The 20031-nt window shown below is 40.7% G+C and overlaps 2 protein-coding genes across 2 annotated transcripts in view; both read left to right on the forward strand.

Annotated features, from left to right (window-relative positions):
- The window catches only part of LOC130844283 (N-acetyllactosaminide alpha-1,3-galactosyltransferase-like 1), a 49922-nt gene extending 39727 nt beyond the window's left edge, over positions 1-10195 (forward strand). The window contains exons 5-6 of the mRNA XM_057720604.1: positions 9327-9855; positions 9974-10195. Coding sequence (XP_057576587.1) covers positions 9327-9855; positions 9974-10195 — 751 coding nt within the window. The remainder of the gene's footprint in view (positions 1-9326; positions 9856-9973) is intronic.
- Positions 10123-20031, forward strand: part of STOM (stomatin) — a 29170-nt gene continuing 19261 nt past the window's right edge. Inside the window, exon 1 of the mRNA XM_057723098.1 lies at positions 10123-10275. Within this exon, the coding sequence (XP_057579081.1) occupies positions 10215-10275 (61 nt within the window). The 5' untranslated portion in view covers positions 10123-10214. The remainder of the gene's footprint in view (positions 10276-20031) is intronic.

Below are 20031 nucleotides of genomic sequence, written 5' to 3' on the forward strand. Positions count from 1 at the left end.
TACTGCAGTCCAGTGGTTAGGACACTGCACTCTCAATGCTGAGGGCCTGGGTTTGATCCTTGGTTGGAGAACTAAGATCCCATGAGCTGTGAGGCATGGCCAACAAAAATAAAATATATAAATATAGTTCCACTATGCTGAATTACAATCACTTAGTTGAATGCTAAGCATAATTTAATTTTATCAATTTTGAGATTTGTATAAAATCGCCCCTTGATTTTACGAAACGCAGATTACAACATAGACTGTTTGCCATGATTTAACGTGTAGCTTGTCTTTTTATTTTCCTTTCAGTCTATGTATATTTGATTAATAAATAATGAAAATTGAACCAAACACAGCAGTAGTTCTCAACTTATTTTCTTCCAATAGAAAAAGTTTCCATTTCTCCATGGATAAATCAATATTTAGGGGAAGTGTGGGGTAACAAAAAGTCACTTTGCTTTTGTATTTAAAAAAAAAAGAAACCCTAAAAGTGAAAGGAAAAAGCAATCATTAGTTTACTTCCTATATACAGTTTGACTAACTTTTAGTAACCAGAACCCCTATGTTCAGTAGATTAGAAGAAACCTTATGTTCAGACCATTTTAACTTCTCAGGGGATGTGAACTCTATCAGGAATAAACTTTTAATTTATCTTTAAATCAAACACTATTTACTATTAAAAAATCACATGGCACTGAAAGGCAGAAAAGAAGACTTGAATAAATGGAGAGACATATACTGCAGATCAGAAAACTGGCCCTTCAGCCACCCATGCACTGCCGACTCCTGCCAGAAGTTAGCTTCCCTAAGCCTGTCATGAAATACCCCACATCTCCTGCTTCCCTCAACTAGTCAACTGGTATCTTTGCACTTTCAATCTAATCCACCTGCCATGATCTATCTGCCTTTCAAATTCTATACATCATTTTATCCCTTAAATTTCTTTTGCCTAAAAACAATCCTTTCTTCACCATTTCCCGTTCTGGGTAACATGCAGCACTTTTTCTCCAGATCACACCAGCCCAAGAGTAAGGTAGGATCTCAGTAAGTCTCCCAAATCTGTATGTCTCTGACTCAGATTCTGACTCTACCTGCACTTCAAGAGTTCCAGTTTTGGGTGCCCCAATGGTTGCCTCACAAATGCCCTACAGAAAAATCCTCTTGATTACCCACTTGGTTGGCGCCATCTGCTTTTCTGCTGGTGATTTTCCCTGGCGTTGCTAATGACCAGCAGCCATGCTGCCATGCCCACCGACAGTACTCTAGGTAGCTACTGGGGCCCACCAACAGGTGCCAGTGCTGATGGAACCTGCCGATGTCTGTGCCATGGGTCCTGTCCTCAGTTCCCAAGCCTTGGAACTGATGCTGCTGACGCTTGCTGTTTTCAGCGTTATAGCCACTATAATTCCTACACCATGTTCCACTTGAGCTACCATGCGCTATCATCCTGAGTCTGAGAGTTGGGCTGTAGAACTCTATGCATAAGCCTCGGCTATACTCAGATCATCGGTCCACTACAATGCTTGCCAAATGTCCTTCACTGAAACACACGCTCCTGAGAAATCTTCCCTAGTTTAAAGAAGTAAGCATTTATTTACTCTGCCTTTTTAGGGAAAACAATTCATCTCCAGTTGATAAAGGAAAGCTCCTCTTTATTGAAGAATGCTAGGTAGTGATAATAAACGTAGAAAGAATGGCAGAATCATAAAATCACCATTTGGCAGCCCCTGCTCCTCAATGAAATAATTGATTCAGGCAACAATCATCATTGGAAGTCAAAAAAGATAAATGAAACAAAAATGGCAAAATGCTAGCACTTATTGAATTAAATGGTGGGTAAATTCTTTCCATCCTCTGTATGATTAAAATTTTTTTTCAATAAAAAGTTGGGGCAGGATCAAGTCTCCCTTAAGGTGAGGTCTTTATCATGAGGTTGGTGTTCCTTTATGTAAATGGAACCCTGGAGTCATCTAAGCATTCCAGAAGCCAGATGTATTGACTTGTGAGGTGAGCACAGCTTCAGCCCAAGCTGAGAACCCTGTTACACCTGAGTCATAATTTCTGCCCTGATGCTTTCCTCTTTCTGACCCTTTCAGCTCTGTTTCCTCCCATCTGTCTTAAGGGCAACCCTTGAAAACAAACATGAGTTTACAATTGCATAGTCACAACAGGGAGCAAACCAGAACCACCTGGGGAGCTTTTTCAAAAGATAAACACCCAGAGCCTGACCTTTAGATATTTCTGTTCTTGGGTGGAGCCCTGGAACATGATCTTGAAGAAGTCTCCAGATAACTCTGATACACCTCTCTGAATGAGAGGCATTTCTCTGAATCTACATTTAGGCTTTTCCCTGAAGAATCTATACAGATGGTCCCAGATTTACCATGGTTGGACTTATGAGTTTTTGACTTTACAATGGCACGAAAGTGATATGCATTCAGAAGAAACTGTGCTTTGAAATATGAATTTTGATCTTTTCCCCAAGGCTAGCGATGACACTCTCTCTTGATGCAGGGCAGCCACAGCTCCCAGTCAGCCACACGATCACGAGGGGAAACAAGATACACTTACAACCATTCTGTACCCAGACAACCATTCTGTTTTTCACCATCAGTACAGTATTCAATAAATTGCATGAGAGAGTCAACACTGTATTATAAAATAGGCTTTGTGTGAGGTGATTTAGCCCAACTGCAGGCTAATGTAAGTGTCTTAAGCACGTTTAAGGTAGGCTAGGCTATGCTATGATGCTCCGTAGGTTAGGTGTACTAAATGCACTTTTGACTTACAATCTTTTCAGCTTATGATTTCAATTTAGGTTTATTGGAACATAATCCCATTATAAGTCAAGGAAAATCTGTATACATAAAAGGATGGGGGCAGATTTAGAAGCTGGAAAGATAAATATCAACTTAGGGAAACTGAAAAAAAATTCAAATTATTGGTATGGTAGTCATTAATGCTGCTCACTGATGTCTAATTCTCTCTTTCCTAAACCCAGAAAACTGCACTTTTCCCTGCTTATTTCAAGTTGGACCTGGCTGTGTTACTGGCTTTGGCCAATGAAATATAAGCAGCAGTGCATGTGTCACTTCCAAGCAGAAGCTGTCAAGAGACAGTGCACAAGTCACCACATCCCCTTTCCCCTCTCTTAGTGATGGCAGACACACATGTCCAGATGGAGCCTCCATCAGCTGAGATCCCTGGGTGACTGTGATGAAAAAGCCTCTGGCATCCCAGGACGTGAAAAGGAGTGAGAAATAAAGATTTTTGTGAAAAATCATGGAAATATGAAAGCTGTTCCTTAATGCAGTGTTATCTACTCCAACCTGACTGATAAACTGGCAAACCTTCTTTCACAGAGTCTAAGCAATTTAAAGAGAATCAGTTCTGTCTTCATCAATGACTAAAAATTTACAGAGACGGTGCTTAATAGAGGGAAAAGGGGGAGCCTTGCAATCAGAGCGACCTAAGTTTGTGACCATGGTATCGTCTGTTGCAATAATGAAAATAGTATATAATGTCTGTGTAATATACAATTACTTTTAGCAACCACTAACACTTATGAAGTGCTTACTATGTGCCAGGCACTGTGCTGAGGACTTTACGTGGATTATTTCACTTACTCTTCCATTTTAAAGATGAGAAAAATGAAGTTTAAAGGAGTTAAATAACTTATCCAAGGTCAGAGAGCTCAGAAACGGTGGAACAAGGATTCTAACACAGGCAATGCGGACACAGAGCCTGTGATCTTAACCATCCCTCTATACTGTCTCCCAGAGTGACTCTGACCAAATTACTTGACCTCTCTGCATCTCAGCTTCCTAGATTTAGAATGAGGTTGAAAGCTACTAGGCCGGGTGTTTCATGAAGATTAAAGGAGATAATATCATTCCTGGCATAGAGTAAGCATTTAAGACATGGTAGCTTTTTTTTTTCCATAGCTAATATGTCACTCATTTGCCTCTTCTATAAAAGGATATTAGTCAACATGCAAAAAGGTAACATGAGTGAATACTTGTCAAAACCTATGGGAATAGAGTACTGTAAAAAAGATAGCACAGGCACGATAATCAAATTCTACATTACTATGCTTGCATTACTTAATGGCTAGTATCGAAATGATCGTTAACGTCTTTAAATAAAGGTTTTTTTTCAAAATAAAGATACAGTGTACAAATAGCACCCATAAAATTCCCAGTGATGTAGTAACTGTGTCCAGTAGCTCTAAACCACTATGTCTTCAAGTCCAAGAAAAAAGATTTCAACAATAGTGAGAAGATACTTTATACTCAGCTAGCCACAAATGATATACTGGGATCATTCATTTCAATAACCTTATGTTCACATATTAATTGTTAACTACATAAGAAACCACCATTATTAAACATGAAACTATTTGTTCTGGGCTCTTTGTTTGTTTAACTTCCTCCTTTCTTTTGCTTCCTTATGAAATATTGTAAGAGTACAAGCACAGACATTCTACATAGACAATCATGTCCTCTGCAAACAAAGACAGTTTTATTTTCTCCCTTCCCAATCTATACAGCTTTTACTTCCTTTTCCTTATTCATTAGCTAGGACTTCTAGTATGATGTTGAAAAGGAATTGCCTTGAAAGCTTCTAATGTCTCACTATTAATGATGTTCACTGTAGGTTTTTTGTACATGTTCTTTATCAAGTTGAGGAAGTCCTCTCTACTCCTACTTTACTCAGTTTTTATGATGAATGACTATTAGATTTTGCCAAATGCTTCTTCTGCATCTATTGATAGGAGCATGTGACTTTTTCTGCATCTATTGATAGGAGTATGTGACTTTTCTTCTTTAGCCTGTTGATGTGATGGATTACATTGGCTGATTTTCAAACGTTGAACCATTTTATATGTAACTGTATATCATCCTTTTTATACACTGTTGGATTCTATTAGCTAATATTTTGTTGAGAACTTTTGCACCTATGTTCATGAGAGATAATGGTCTCTATTTTTTTTACGTAATGTCTTTGCCTGATTTTGATATCAGAGTAATGCTGGCCTCACAGAAAGAGTTAGGAAGTATTCCTTCTACTTCTATCTTACGGAAAAGGCTGTAGAGAATTGGTATTTCTTTCTTAAATGTTTGGTAGAAATAACCAGTCACTCAATCTGGGCCTGGTACTTTCTGTTTTAGAAGGTTATTACTCATACTCATTTCTTTAATAGTAAAGGCCTATTCAGATTGTCTATTACATGATCTTTTGATAAGAGGCGTCATTCCATCCCTCTTGTTAAGATCTTTCATAACTGATGGCTTCATAATTACCTTCTCAGTTTGGCATATGCCTTTTAGTCCATTGTCATCTCATCACTCCCACTCCCTGCATATCTGACTACTTACATTTCCCCCCAAATATCAAACTCTGTCACACTCCTATGCATTTACAAGAGCTTCACTGTATTCCTAAGGCATCCTTTTCTAACTTGTATTTATCCTACCAAACTAAGCTTTCCACAGAACCCTTTCCTGATGTCTCCAGGCAGGTTAGCTGCCCCATTCAACTTGTATAACAGAAAAACAAAAATTATTCTTTAAAATTACCAAAAAAAAAATCCAAACTTTTTAAGTTATTTTAAATGTTCAATGTAATTCAAGGTATACAATGAAATAAACTGTAAGATACTCACCTGGTTGTGGACTGTGTCCTTTATAAATTCATTAAATAAGGCAGACACACTTTGACACAGCACATCAATGACAATACAAACACTGAACAACAAAGTATCATTTCAAGATAAAGGTTAAATATATATCAAGATGGAAGACAAACGTTGAGTATTCATTTACGTGTATGCTTAGATGTGTCACTACCAGAAATGCATTATGAAATGTCTGCATCCTTTTGTTTCTTTTTATTTATTCTGAATGATTAAGAGCTTAAACTCTGAAGTCATACAGACCTGGGGGAAACACTACTTATAATCTGTGCGATCTTGGGCAAGAGAGTAAACTGAGTCTCGGTTTCCTCATGTGGATAAAAAATACACAGTAATTGGTAGTGATAATAAATGATAGTATTGATATTACTTGAATTATTAAACATAGTGTCATTATGTAGACCTCTCTCTCCTTCCACATACATTGGTAGAAAAAATGTTTTTTACCATGAATCCTTAGTGCCTAGTGAATAATAACCTGTTGAAAAGAGAACCCCTTCTCCAACATAGTTCCCCTTTATTAATTTTTATAACTTCAACAATAGTAGTTGAATACAGTGGTCACTAGATGGAGCAACATTCCTCGCAGAGTAATTCTTCCTAACCAAGAACTTTCCTTTTAGTATTTATTAAAAATAAATCATGTCTAGAAAAATAATCATTCATAGGTTACCTGGATATAGTTTATAGGCAAACATACATGACTTTGAATACCTCAGGGATATGGATATGAGAAAATAAGCAGGACAAAGATTTGAATACACCATAGTCATATGTGGTATTATGGGCTGAACTGTGTTCCCCCCAAATTCAGATGTTGAAATCCTAACCCCCAGGACCTTAGAATGTGGCTGTATTTGGAGGTATGGTCTTTGAAGAGGCAGTTAAGTTAAAATGAGGTCATTAGGGTGGGCCCTAATCCAATATGACTGGTGTCCTTATAAGAAGAGGAAATTTGGACAGATAAGTGTAAGAGAGAAGACAATGTGAAAACACAGAAAGAAGACAGTTATCTACAAGTCAAGGAGAGAGACCTGGAATAGATACATCCCTCAGGCCCCTTAGAAGAAACCAACTCTGCTGAAAACCTTGATCTTGGACTTCTCACTTCCAGAACTGTTAAGAAAAATAAACTTCTGATGTTTAAGCCATCCAGTCTGTAGTACTTTGTTATGTAAACCCTAGCAAACTAATACATGTGGAAAGGAATCCTAGAAAGTAAGCTCCATGAGGGCAAGAATTTTTGTCTTTTTTGTTCATTGTTGTATCCTAAGCACCTAGAACAATGCCTGGCACATAACAGGTATTCAATAAATACATACTTTGTGAACTAATAAAGCAGATTAACAAAATTCTTGCCATAGATGACTCTATTAAATACCACCAATGTTTCAGTAATGCTTTTGATTTTCATAAGACCTGAGAATACAAACACCCAGTGCTCTTACCAATTGCTGTGGTGTAACTGGTCTGCTGCCACAGCCCAAACGTACAAAATCCGCTGGTGAGACTCCTGTTATGATTCAGTTCCTGGAGTAATTTCCTGAAGAACAGAATAGCTAAGAAGACAAAAATTCTGCTGTAACACAATAAACGTGAATTAGTCCACACAGAGAAACATATCAACCTTGTTAGATCCATCCTGGAGAAAATGTCACAAACAGATATAGCTTGCTGGTACTGCTGTTCCCTCAAAAGCATTTAGTTAGCTGATTTCACTACAGACATTGTGAACAGCCTGGAATCATAATTTAGAGGAAAAAAATAAATAAGGACTTTTCTCTGTTGTTCTTAAAGCATTTCTTATGTGGACACAGGAAAAAGACTAATTAAATTTCCTTCTGGCTTATTCAATTATAAATTCATGGTGCATGTCTGTCTTCAAACCCATCTCCATGTCTTAATGTCACCACTAACACCATCTATCAATATTTAATTTGGTACCCTGAATATACTAGGGAAATAATAGCAAAATAAAACATGAAAGAAATATGGAATAAATACTCTGATTTTTACCTTGCAGGCAAATATGCTTTAAATAACAGCTAGAGGAAAAATTCACCAAAATAATAACAGTTCTGTTGGAGGCAACAACACTATAAATAATTCTTTCTCTCTTCCAACTATTTATAATTTTATATAATAAGTCTCGGTTTTTAAAGCATAAAGTTCTCAAAAAACATTTTAACTTCTAATCACTACTGGAAGAAATTTTAGCACTAGAAATTCCCCCAAAGGGAGAGGATGATACAGTATTTATTTTTAAAGTATGTTTAATCAATACATTCACACAGAATACGCATGAGAAAGCCAGAATACAACAGTTTCATGGGCAAGTGAAATTCAGTATTTTAAAATCTAAATCTGGAAATGCCCATCTACTCTGAAAGCAATCTAAAAATCAAGTCAAAGCTTGTTCTGTTTGGGGCCTGGAATTAGCTCCCGAACTGATGCAAGCTGAAACCAGGGCCAACAAATATTTACCAAACTCTTTGTCCCAAAGGGAGAAGTCTCTCTTCTAATTCTCCAGAAGTGATGCTGATGGGATTGCCTTGAGAACTGAATCAAGGCAGCTGGTAGAAGTACAATCATTAAATTCACTCTGAAATATTTTCTTTTCCAGCAAAAATGAACGCTAAATACTTTTCCACAATATGCAATTTGTAAGCAAGCCCTCCTTTATGAAAGGTTTTAATTAGCTGCTTGTGCTTTTGCTCCTCATTCCTGGGAACCAAGGCATAAACAGGAAGTTCATGCCTCTGGGGCTTATTCGTGCAGAACGGAAAAAATGAAGCTGTGGACTTTCTCAAGGATGATTTAGAGAGAAAGGATCATTAAATTACTATACTCCCCTCCTTATCTTCTCCAGAAGGCTTATAAACCAAGTGACTGTACAAGCTCTACTCCACCCCCAGGAATATAAAGAGTTCTTTCCCACATATGACAGGAGATGAACTTGAGAACTCTGCATTAGGCTTGTACCGCACACTAGCGTCTGCACCCCAAAGCAACGATGATCAGCCACTCTCTTAACACCTGTTACAATTGTGTGTGCTCCACTTTTCTACCCTAACAACCACAAGGCTCCAGAGCTAACACTAGAGAGAAAGTCTACCATTTCAATTACCCAAACACCACAAAGTGTTGGATGTTATAAGGCCAAAGGGAGATCTTTGTGGTGATGGAATAGCTCTGTATCTTGACTGCAGGGGTGCTTATACAAATCTATGCGTGAGACAAAACGGCACAGAACTACACATACGTCTTGTACCACTGTCAATTTCCTGGCTTTCAAACTACAGTTAAGCAAGATGTAACTACTGGGGGAAACTGGGTAGAGGGTACACACATAACCTCTCTGTACTGTCTTTGCAACTTCCTGAGAATCTGTATGTAATGAAATGTTTTAAAAAGTGCACCTGCCTGTGTACACCACCGTACTTTGAACGGTCTGCCTCGGGACCAGTCAGTCATCCAGAATAAACCACAGCCTGGTTTTCAGATGAGAGGCTTCCGCCGCCGCCCAGCACAAAGCCGGAGGTGGGGAATACTCCTGCCCGGGCTCTTCCCCCCGCCTGGGATTCCCTTTCCCACCTCCCGCCCCGCCTGCCCCTCTTCCCAAGGGTGGCTCCTTCTCATCCTTCAGGTCCCACCTCAGGGCCAACCTCCCCACAGAGGCCTTCCCGGGTCCCCTGAACCAGCGCAACTGCCGTCGGCTCTCCTCGGAGCCCCCGGTGCCCCGCGTCGCGCTCTCCGCCGCGTCCAGGGACGCGGTTCGTCTGATGCTCGCTACCTGTGTCAGCTCCACGAGGGCGGGCCCCGTGTCTGCCCCTCGTCCCCAGCACTGGGCGCGCCGCTGGCCGACGGCAGGGGCCCGGACAGGCTTTTATTGGAGGACACCGCGCCCCACTCGAACTCACTGCCTGGGGCTCGGGCTCGAGGGTGGCCGCGCCGCTTTCTCCCCCTCACGCCACGGGCGCTCCCAGCACAGGGCCGGCCTCGGCGCCCTCACTCTGGCCACACGGCCCCTCCGCCTCCTCCCTTCCCTCGGACCCTACGCCGCTCAAGGAGGGCACCATTTTCTCCTAATTCGTCGGCCCCAAAGCGGGGAGGGGGGGAAGGAGGGCTTCTTCTTCGTAGCCTCTCCTCAAGCCCTCCTCTCAGCCGTCCGCCCGGTGCCCTCAGCCGTCGCCCCTGCCCCATGGCCTCCGCCCCTCCCTTCCGGCGCCGCCCCTCCCTTCCGGTGTTGCCCCCCGGCCAGGACCCCCGCCTCAAGGGTGCCTCGCCCCTCAGGCCACGCCCCTCAGCGCGTGGATAGCGGGAAGCGCCCCAGAAGCGGCCTCGCGGGAGGAGAGGGCGGCGGAGGGGGGGGCGTGTCCTCCTCGGTCCTGGGCGTCGATTGGCCGGGCCGCGGGGAGGGGGCGGGGCCGCTGCCTGGGTCTTGGGCTCCCGGGTCGCCTCCGGGCATTCCTCGCAGCTCCAGCTCCCGTACCGCCGAACGCGACGTCAGAGTAGCGAGTCCGGTTCGGGCGTTATGTCTGAGAAGCGGCCAGCAGCGGACACCCAAGCCCGGCGGCTTCCTGACTCCTTCAAGGGTGAGCCCTGTGCCCCCGGCGAGGCCCGTGGGGTCGCCTGCCGCCCCCGACCCTCCCCCGCGGGAACGGGGATGGTCCCAGGAAGGTCTCCGATGTTTCTTAGCCGAGGAGCCGCTGCTCAGAGCCGCGGTTTGCCCACTTGTTCGCTGAGAATGACGAGCCGTACTTCGCGGGCTGGGGGTAGCTTTAGGGGCGTCAGGGTGCAGAGTGCACGCCCTGTGCCCGGCGCACTGTGGACACTGCAACAGAGGGCGCGTCTCCAGCGCCCACAGCCAGAGCGGGGGCTCGCGTTATCCGGCGGCTGCCAGATGCCAGGCCCTGTGCCAGCGCTTTCCGCTCACTATCTCGTGCATGCACGCGGACGAGGAGGGACTGGCGGCCAGCGAGCGGTGGACCGGGCCCCAAACCTGCACGCCACACCCGGGAGCCAGAGTCTTCGCCCCGCGCCCCCTTCCTTTCCGCCCCATCGGAGGCCGACTCCTTTACCCAGCCCTCGCCCACCCCCAGAGTAAGCCCCGGTCCTCCCAAACTAGAAAGAACTCCTGCTCCCCACCCCTGCCAATTTTCTGTTAAGCCACAAGACCGACCTGTGGGGTTTCGCCACAAGTTCCCGACACATTTGCGCTAGAAAAGAAGGAAGTCTCTTTGGGGCATCTTTCCTATATTTCTTTCCAGCTTCACTTTCTACCCCATTCTGCCCCCTCCACTTTACTTCCTTTGTTCTAGGAACCTCGCCTTCTGGGCTTTTGTCCCTCACAAGGAACTGTAGGTTCCCTGTCCTGCCAGGGCCTTCCCAACCCTGAAGGCAGAAATTGTGTGAGTGACTCAGTTTGCTCCCCTGTGAAGGTACTAGTACCCTTGGGAGGGCTATCACCTTGAACCTTTATTGGCTAACTACATGGGGGTGGAGGGGGGAGGGTGTTCATAAAGAGAGGCAGTAAACCTCTCAGGGGTACTGGTTCCCTCCCAGGGGCTCTTAGTGATGCAAAGGAATTATTTCTAAGGATGGAATTTCAGACAGAATGACATAGTGAAAGAAAATTAGGGGACTTGGTGGGCTTTTCCAGTACCCCACAAAGAACACCGTAGTGGACTCAACTGTTCTGATTATTTGTAATTCCAGCCTTGTCCACCGATCCCATATGTCCCCATCTCCTTTCCCCAGCAGTCTTTGTCTTTAGTTCCTCCCCAGGAACATCAAAAGAATTATAGAAATCTTAATTCCCCACTTTTCTCTACCTTGGACAATTATTTTCCCAAATCAGGAGTGTAACAGGGAGGATGTACTTGAAGAAACTGAAAGGTTAAATTACTTTAAAGTTACACAGTTTGTAAGTAATGGAGACATATTTAAAGTCTGGGTTTGACTGATTCTAAAACCTGCCCGTATAAAAATTGTGCAATCCGCCTCTTTGATAGTCAGCTCTATCTTTTCCTAGAAAGGAAGGTGGGCAGGAGCCTTTCCTCTGTACCCTGACATCCTGGTGAGAAACTAAAGGACCATGAGGACAATGTTAGAAGTTTGGTGAAACTGCAGTGGGAAATCTGTAGAAGTTCTTTGGGAATAAACGTGATCTTTGTACTTAACATTAGTTGTATTTCATGGTCATAGAACAGTTTTCACTCCTGTTCTTTTTCCTGGTTCTACACTCCTTTTTAGACAGAAGTCTTTTAAGAATCTAATGAAAACTGTGCCTGCTTTCTTCTGAAAATCACACATATAAACAATATTTTGCTTGGTCTCTGTCACCTTTTTTAAAAATTAGACACTGGTAGGAAAGCCATTACTAGAATTTATTAAATAGAATTTATCGAGTGCTTGTCGTATGCTAGACAGCCTAAATGCTTTAAAAGCATTATCAAATGCAATCCTTTAACAGCTCCACAAGGACAGTGTCATTATCTACCAACTTCACAGCAAGAAAACAGAGGCTCGGAATGGAAAAATCACCCACCCCTGCTAACTAGGTTCAAACTTGGGCTGATTTTCCAAATCATTTTACCTATCCTAGAGCTGCTTCCAAATTGCACACCCAAAAGGAGGAACTTGTCAAACATCTGTACTTCACTGATGGTGAGAGACAGCAAACAAAGCCCAGAGCAACCTAGCTTCAATCAAGACCTCCTGGATAGGACAGCTCCCGAGGGCTGCTTCTGAGAGAAGCAGTGAAATATGAAAGTCCAAACTGTCCCTTTATAATTTTGCTGATAATTAGTCTTAGGAATGTAAATGTAGCCAAACCTAGGGCAAGACTAGTTCTTAAAGCCAGTGCATTCGCTTTGTAATGAAACAATGCAGGTGGATTGCAAAGAAATGTATGATTGTAATTAACAGCCATGTCAACAGACTAAATCCCTTTGGGAGAATGCCTGAAAATAAGCAGAATCAAGGGACTGATTTGTTTATTTCAGTTGTTACAGCCGATTAGATTGGGGAGAACTTTGTAACTTATTTAATAATTAATCTGTTAAACCATCAGTGGTCATAAATTAAATCAAACGATGACCAAGTCTACAGAAGTTGGCATTTATGTAATTTTTTTTGTAATTAAATAGGTTATTGGTTCCAACTGATGGTGTAACTTGTACACTGTAAAAGACAGAGTCACTGACCATCTGGTCAGCTTTGAAGACAAAAAATTTTTAAATGTGATAAAGTGATGAAGATTGGATTCAGAGTCTGTTTTTTCAGATGTGGAAAAACATTTTCCTAAAATCTATTGTAATCAGGAAAAGTGAGCACCTCTCCTCTGTGTCTGCCTGGCATCCTGTGCCTGCCTCTATCATAATGTTTATTACCCAGTATTATAAATATCAATTATAATCACCTTTGTTAGATCAGGAGAGCTTCTGAAAGCAGAGATTATGTCCTTCATTACTGCAATAAGTTCAGGGTCAGGTGCATAGTAGGTATGCAAGAATAGTTGTTGAAAGAAAAAGGAAGCAAGGAGATAAAGACACCCATGGAGTAGATCAAATTGTGAAATGTTTGGCTTACATTGGTGGAGACATTTTTCTGTTTACAGTTTATTTTATTAAGTTTGTTAAAACCCAAACTATTGATTTTAGGGTGTAGACCTGTTCCTCATACCTGTCGTCATTACAGATAGACTGTCTGGGTTCGTATTATCAATAAAAGTATTCTAATTGTCATGATAATATATTGTACTTAATAAGGAATCTCCTTTTGTTTATGAAAGTGTGGAAAGAGAGCAGTTAGAAGGGAAGGAAGTGTGTGTCAGCTCTCTGTTGACACACATCATTCCTTCATTCTTTTTGAACCTTTGTCTGAGACTAGTAAAGACACCTGAACACCAAGCACTTGGCCTGACATTTCAGTAGATTAGCCTTGAAGATACGAGCAATAACGTGTCTGTCCTAAAATATCAAACAATGAAAATTAGATACCAGCCTTGCCTAGTTGTGGATATGCACTGATGGTAAGATGGTATAGGATAGCGAAATAAGAGTGGAGTCTAGAATTTGAAGATGAGTTGAGACCTCAGTAGCATCACTTACTTACCTGGGTCACCTTGGGGAAGTCTCAATCTGCAGAGTCAATTCCTCGTCTAGATGTTGGGCTTAATCTTACAGCGGTGTCTAGCCCTCGAGGTTTTAAGTGTCAAATGAGAAAATTTATGTGAATGTACTTTTGAAGCTTAGGCTATTATTTAATGGGAAAAACAAAGAATAAAAAAGTTAACAATGACTATTCAGGAAGCCTAGCAATTATACAGGAAATTAAAGTTTATGGACAAAAAGTTGTATGAAAGACAGTCCAAGAAAGTTTAGGGCTCTGACTTACCTCCCCAAATGTGGTCTGTTTCTCCTCCAGAGACAGAGTCCCCAGGCAGGTTGTTAGTCTTGATATTTTTCTCTATGGTGTACAGATCCCAGAAGGCAATTCACTTAATACAAAGTTTATTCCTATAAACTGTATCAATAATGACCTTGGGCTTCCTAGGTGGCGCAGTGGTTAAGAATCTGCCTGCCAATGCAGAGGACATGGGTTCGATCCCTGCTCTAGGAAGATCCCACATGCCACAGAGAAACTAAGCTCATGCGCCCCAAAAAAATAAAATAAAATAATAATGACCTTAAGGTTCTGATAATAATAATGGCTACTATTTATTGAATGCTTCCTAAGTATCAAGCATGTTACATATTTTCTCCTATGAGATAATGACTGTCCTCTTCCCGCATTTTACTAATGAGAAAATTTAGTGGTAGATGGAAATCTGATACCAAAACCTCAGGCTCTTAGCCTCTGCTTAGCTACTCAGCCTCAGTTGGAAGAATTGGGAACCTTATGATCTAGTTTCCTTATGCTTCTGATTCCCCTTTTTTAATTAAAATGATGTTGCCCTCCAAAGACTTTTATGAGAAAAACTTAATTATAGATACTTTTAAGATGTCCAAGTGAAATGGCAGAATTTCCTTTTTTTTTTCAAGGCTGAGTAGTATTCCATTGTGTGTGTGTGTGTGTGTGTGTGTGTATACACACACATACATTTTTATCCATTCACCCATTGATGGACACTTGGGTTGTTTCCATATCCGTGGCTGTTGTAAGCTACAGTAAACATGGAAGTGCATATATGTCTTTAAAAAAAAAAAAAAAAGGTGTCCAAGTGAAAGAGCTTAAAAACAAAAAACAAAACAAAACAATCAAACAAAAAAACTGAAGAAGTAGGAGGCCTTTATTCTGTTTAATATATTTCAGGCCTAGTCTAAATTTAATTAACTTAATAACATTACAAAATTGTTTTTCTCTCCAGTTTTTGTGAACATAACTATTTTTATCTTTCCAGACATGGGTCATATTCAGCCCATCCTTCTACCTTCCTGAATTCTCTCACTTCCCGGGTGAAAAGGGCTGATTTTAAAAAGAGAAAAGGAAAGAAAACATTTGAGGAAAGCAGTATAACCACTGCTTTGGGACAGAGGACAATTCTGAACTGTATTCTTTCTTTTTTTTTTAAAGTAACGTTGGTTTATAACATATAAGTTTCATGAGTACGACATTGTGTTTCTACTCCTATGTACCTACCTATCTACCTACCGTACAGCATACTCACCACTAAAAACTGATGAACTGTATTCTGAGATCCTGTATGCAGACATGTAATTTCCATTTATGTTCTGTACTAGTCAGCCTTTCCTCCACCTTCCCCCAAAATAGCAGAATCTGGGAATTGCCTGGTGGTCCAGTGGATTGGACTCTGTGGTTTCATTGCCAAGGGCCCAGGTTCAATCCCTGGTCAGGAAACTAAGATCGCACAAGCTGGGTGGCATGGCCAAAAACAAAACAAAATGAAAACAACAACAAAACCCAGCAGAATCATTCAATTCATTCAACAGCTATTTACTTAACAAATGTTGTTTGAGTACCTGCTATGCCCTGGGTGTCTTCCGTGATAGCCCACTTACTCTTCACACTGACCCTCTGAGGAGGTACTCTTATTAGCCCTCCTTTTAGATGGTTAGACTGAAGCACAGAGAGTTAAGACACTTGCCAAAGATCACACAGCTAGTAGGTGGCAGAACCAACTCTGAAGCCATTATGTTATACTTTAACAAGACCAAAATCTCATGAAGAAGACAGACATTGAATAAGATAATTACAAGGATGATAAATGGTGTTTAAAGAGGGTAAAGTGCTACAGATTAGGAGAGGGAGCCCTATTAAAGACTCAAGGGTTCATATTTAAAATTATTGATGATACTCTCACCTATTTTTTTCTTCCTGTTTTGTGGCTAGAAATATTTAAATGAAGGAAAGCTACAGAAAATCCTCAAGATGCTTGGGAAATAAAATATTTATATTTATTTAATTTCCTTATTCTTCTTGAGCTAAGCACAGCATTCCCTTTATTTCAACTTTTATTGAAAGTCTCTCTTGGGGACTTCACTGGCGGTCCAGTGGTTAAGATTTCATCTTCCAATGCAGGGGGTGCAGGTTTGAACCCTGGTCAGGGAGCTAAGATCCCACGTGCCTGGGGCCAAAAAACCAAGCCTTGGGGCCAAAAACCAAAACATAAAACAGAAGCAATATTGTAACAAATTCAATAAAGACAAAACAAAACAAAAAAAAACATTGGGTTAAAAAAAAAGCCTTTCTTAAAAAGGCTAGTCCATTTCCTCTCCTTACTATCTGGTGGTAAACATATTTTGAGTTTTGTAATTCAAGTCACATAATGCTTCATCAGTACTAGTTCTTTTAGTCTAGTATCTATAGGTTTATAATAGGGAGGAAAAGTTACGGTCTTCAGTCATGGTTCTTAACCTGATGCCATCTGGCCTGTAGCCACTCCAGCCTACAGCATAATTTTTTCCCTAGAGGTTTAAGGATAAGGGCATTCAAAGAACTATAAACCATGCCTAATTAAAATAATCATTTGAAAGGTGGGTTATAGTGTGTGCTTGTTTGCTTTCAAAGCCTCTGCCCAATGAACTGCAAGTTGTGGTCACCAAGAAAATACCATCATTTTCAATGTATACTTATTGACACCCTACTATGTGCTAAACTCTGCCTCTCTCCCCTCGATCTGTTTTTAAAAAAAAATTTTCACAGTTCTTTTATTTTTTATATAGATTTTATTTATTTATGGCTGCACTGGGTCTTCATTGCTGTGCATGGGCTTTCTCTAATTGCATGGAGCAGGGGCTACTCTTCGCTGCTGTGTGGGGCTTCTCCTTCTGGTGGCTTCTCTTGTTGCTGAGCACAGGCTCTGCGCGTGGACTTCAGTAGTCGTGGCACGTGGGCTCAATAGTTGTGGCTCTCAGGCTCTAGAGCACAGACTCAGTAGTTGTGGCCTGTGGGCTTAGTTGCTCCACGGCATGTGGGATCTTCCTGGACCAGGGCTCGAACCTGTGTCCCTTGCATTGGCAGGCGGATTCTTAACCACTGCGCCACCAGGGAAGCCCATGACTGGTGATCCTAACCTTGAGTACTCACTTGGCTAAGGTGGTGTCTCTGGTTTCTCTAGTTACTTGTGTCTCTCCTTCCATACCCTATTCCTTAGAAGAAAGTCGTTAAGCCCAGCCCACTCTGTTTTAATCTTTCACGCAATAGGATTCTACCTTCACTTTTGTCTCTTTTCTTTACGCCTTTTCTCCATATCTCTTATTTGCCTTTTCTTCTATTGTTTCCTTGCCTTATGTTTCTCCTAAAATCCCCAGTCATATGAAAAACTCAGTTACAGTAAAATTTTGATTAATTGAAGACATGTTTACATTCACATATTTTATCTGCCCTTTTGCCTGTTTCCACCTTAAATTCTTATTTATCAGGTTTTTCAAGACCTTGTTTCAAAAAAGTTAAAGGGAAGAGAAACTAGGAATCTGGGAACTGTACCCTTATCTGAAAAACTGGAAGAAGGATCAAATGTCTTATTTAATTTACAATGTCCTCCTCCTCAAATAGACAGCTACATGACATAGAACAGGAATGGGTTGTATGGCTTGTGGACCAGATCTGGCCTGACTGCCTGCCTTGTATGCCCCACAAGCTAAGAATAGCTTTTATTATGTTTATACTTAAAAAGAGGAAGATTTGAAAATCATTCGGAACTCAGATTTTAGGGTTCATAAGTTGTGTTTTCCTGGAACACAGACGTGTTTGTTCCTGTATGTTTAGCCTGTGGCTGCTTTTGCAGAGTATTCAGTGGTTGTGACAGGCTTTCTGGCCTATAAAGCCTTAAGTGTTTATTCACTGGCCCTTTACAGGAAAAGTCTGTCACACCTTGACATGGAACCTCCAATGAGGAATAGTTGTGGCCAAAAAGAACCCTTGTATGCTGAATATATTTGCTTTTAAGAAAAACTCAAAAAATGCCAAGACCTTTCATTTCAACCTGCTGTTGCCCCTTATAACTTGCTATTAGAACCAGATAACGTGTTTATGAGACTAAATTCCTAGCCATGCTATCTTTCCCCACCCAAGCAACTGTTTTTGACAATTTACAACATGAAGTATTTCACCTGCATACTGGGAAGAGGAAGGAAAAGGTTGTGCTTTAAATGTTGGTATTTCGGTAATTCTTTGGCTCACCTTTTTCTGTGTGTGGTAACACATATGACTCAGTCAGACTTTCAGATATTGCATGAAGATATGTTTTTGGCCTTTGCTTAAAGAGGAAATCCAGTATCTTTTGAACTTAGAATAAAGTGCTGGTGGTTAGTGAAATTTATCATTTCACATGATCTCTGGTAGTGCCAAGTTCAATCAACCTTAAAGGAAATCTGCTGAATGGGATCATTAACAACATGCAGTGCTGTGAAATTATGCCTGTTATCATCTTGAAAAGAATATTTTACTGCTTGTCTGGAAGCCAACCCCAAAAAATCACTGTACAACTGGTTTTGTTTTTTTGTTTGTGTGGCTTTGTTGTTTTTTTTTTCCTTTCCATTTGTTTCATGGTTTTGTTTTGTTTCCTTTTGTCTCTTCCCAGAAATTCTTTTGCTTTAGTACTTTGGGACTCTGGGTGGAATATTTTACACCTACTTTACAGATTTTTGTGAACGTGAGAAATAATGTCTATAAGGAGTTAGCTTGTGGCTGACATGTAATAGGCATTCAATAAATGGTTATTAATAGTATTACTAAAAGGTACCTCCAGAATGAAATATAAGAATTGTGTAATTTCATCCTTTCAGCAAAATTTGTTTACACAGTAAGGATGTATGGAAACGTTGCTAAAAGTATATTCAAAGCAACAGAGTTTCTAGTTGAGAAAACTGGACACAGCTTAAATGTTCATCATATGGGACAATGGAATATTATTCAACCTTTAATAATAAAGAATATTTCCTGACACGAAAAGATGTACACAATATTGGGGGGGACAGATTTAAAATCACTATGTATACCATTATTTCATTTTTGGAAAAAAGCAGGATAGAAAAGGTCTGAAGGACACACATATATTGTGTGTCCAATAGCAAGGCAGAAAATAATCACCATCCAGAGAGAAAGTATAGATCATTTTTCTTCCTCTATTCTAAACTATAATTTTAATTGTTACAGTGACAATGTTTTGCTTTTAAAATAAGAAAAAGTAGTATTTTTAAAAATGTACATTAGTTTCCTGGAGGTAAGCCCAATTTGAATGCTCAGTTAAAAAATGTGAATGTATGGGCTTATATCTGTTTTCAATACCTTGCTTTGGTTAAAAAATTTATTCTAACACAGTTTTCAGGAAAGAGTTTGGTAGTAAAAGAAAAAAAAAAAAATACTCCAAACCATGGCAAAGTAGTATTTACAGCCAAGTATCATGGAATCGCTAATCTTTAAGATTGTTCCTACCCAGCAAATATCGACAAGTGTATCAACCAAAATATCTCAGAAATGCATATTATTCATTATTTGTCTTTTACCTCATAAAGGTAGGAGGGAGGATTCAGTCCTCAAGGTAATAAATGAGAATCTTGAAGGAAATGAATTTCATGAAATTTGGGGGAGTAACTGAGAATTTCTTTTCCCCTTTGGCCTGTAGTGACTGTAAATGACTGAGGGTTTGTTTACAGCCTGGTGGAGTTTAAGCCTCGCCTCTCCCAGGAAATGTGATTTAGGCACCTTTTTAGGCTATAACCAGGTGGGGAAGAGTTTCTGGGGTTGAGAATGGGATAGTTTCATTATAAAGGCACTAGAATATTATGAAATAGTGCTGTTTCCCTAGTGTGTATGCTTGATTATTTCTAGCTGAGCATTTGAAAAGTGAAAGACCAAGCCCAGTTTTCAGAAAATCCACTTAA

This window comes from Hippopotamus amphibius, chromosome 2 (assembly GCF_030028045.1).
Source record: "Hippopotamus amphibius kiboko isolate mHipAmp2 chromosome 2, mHipAmp2.hap2, whole genome shotgun sequence".
Taxonomy (NCBI): domain Eukaryota; kingdom Metazoa; phylum Chordata; class Mammalia; order Artiodactyla; family Hippopotamidae; genus Hippopotamus; species Hippopotamus amphibius.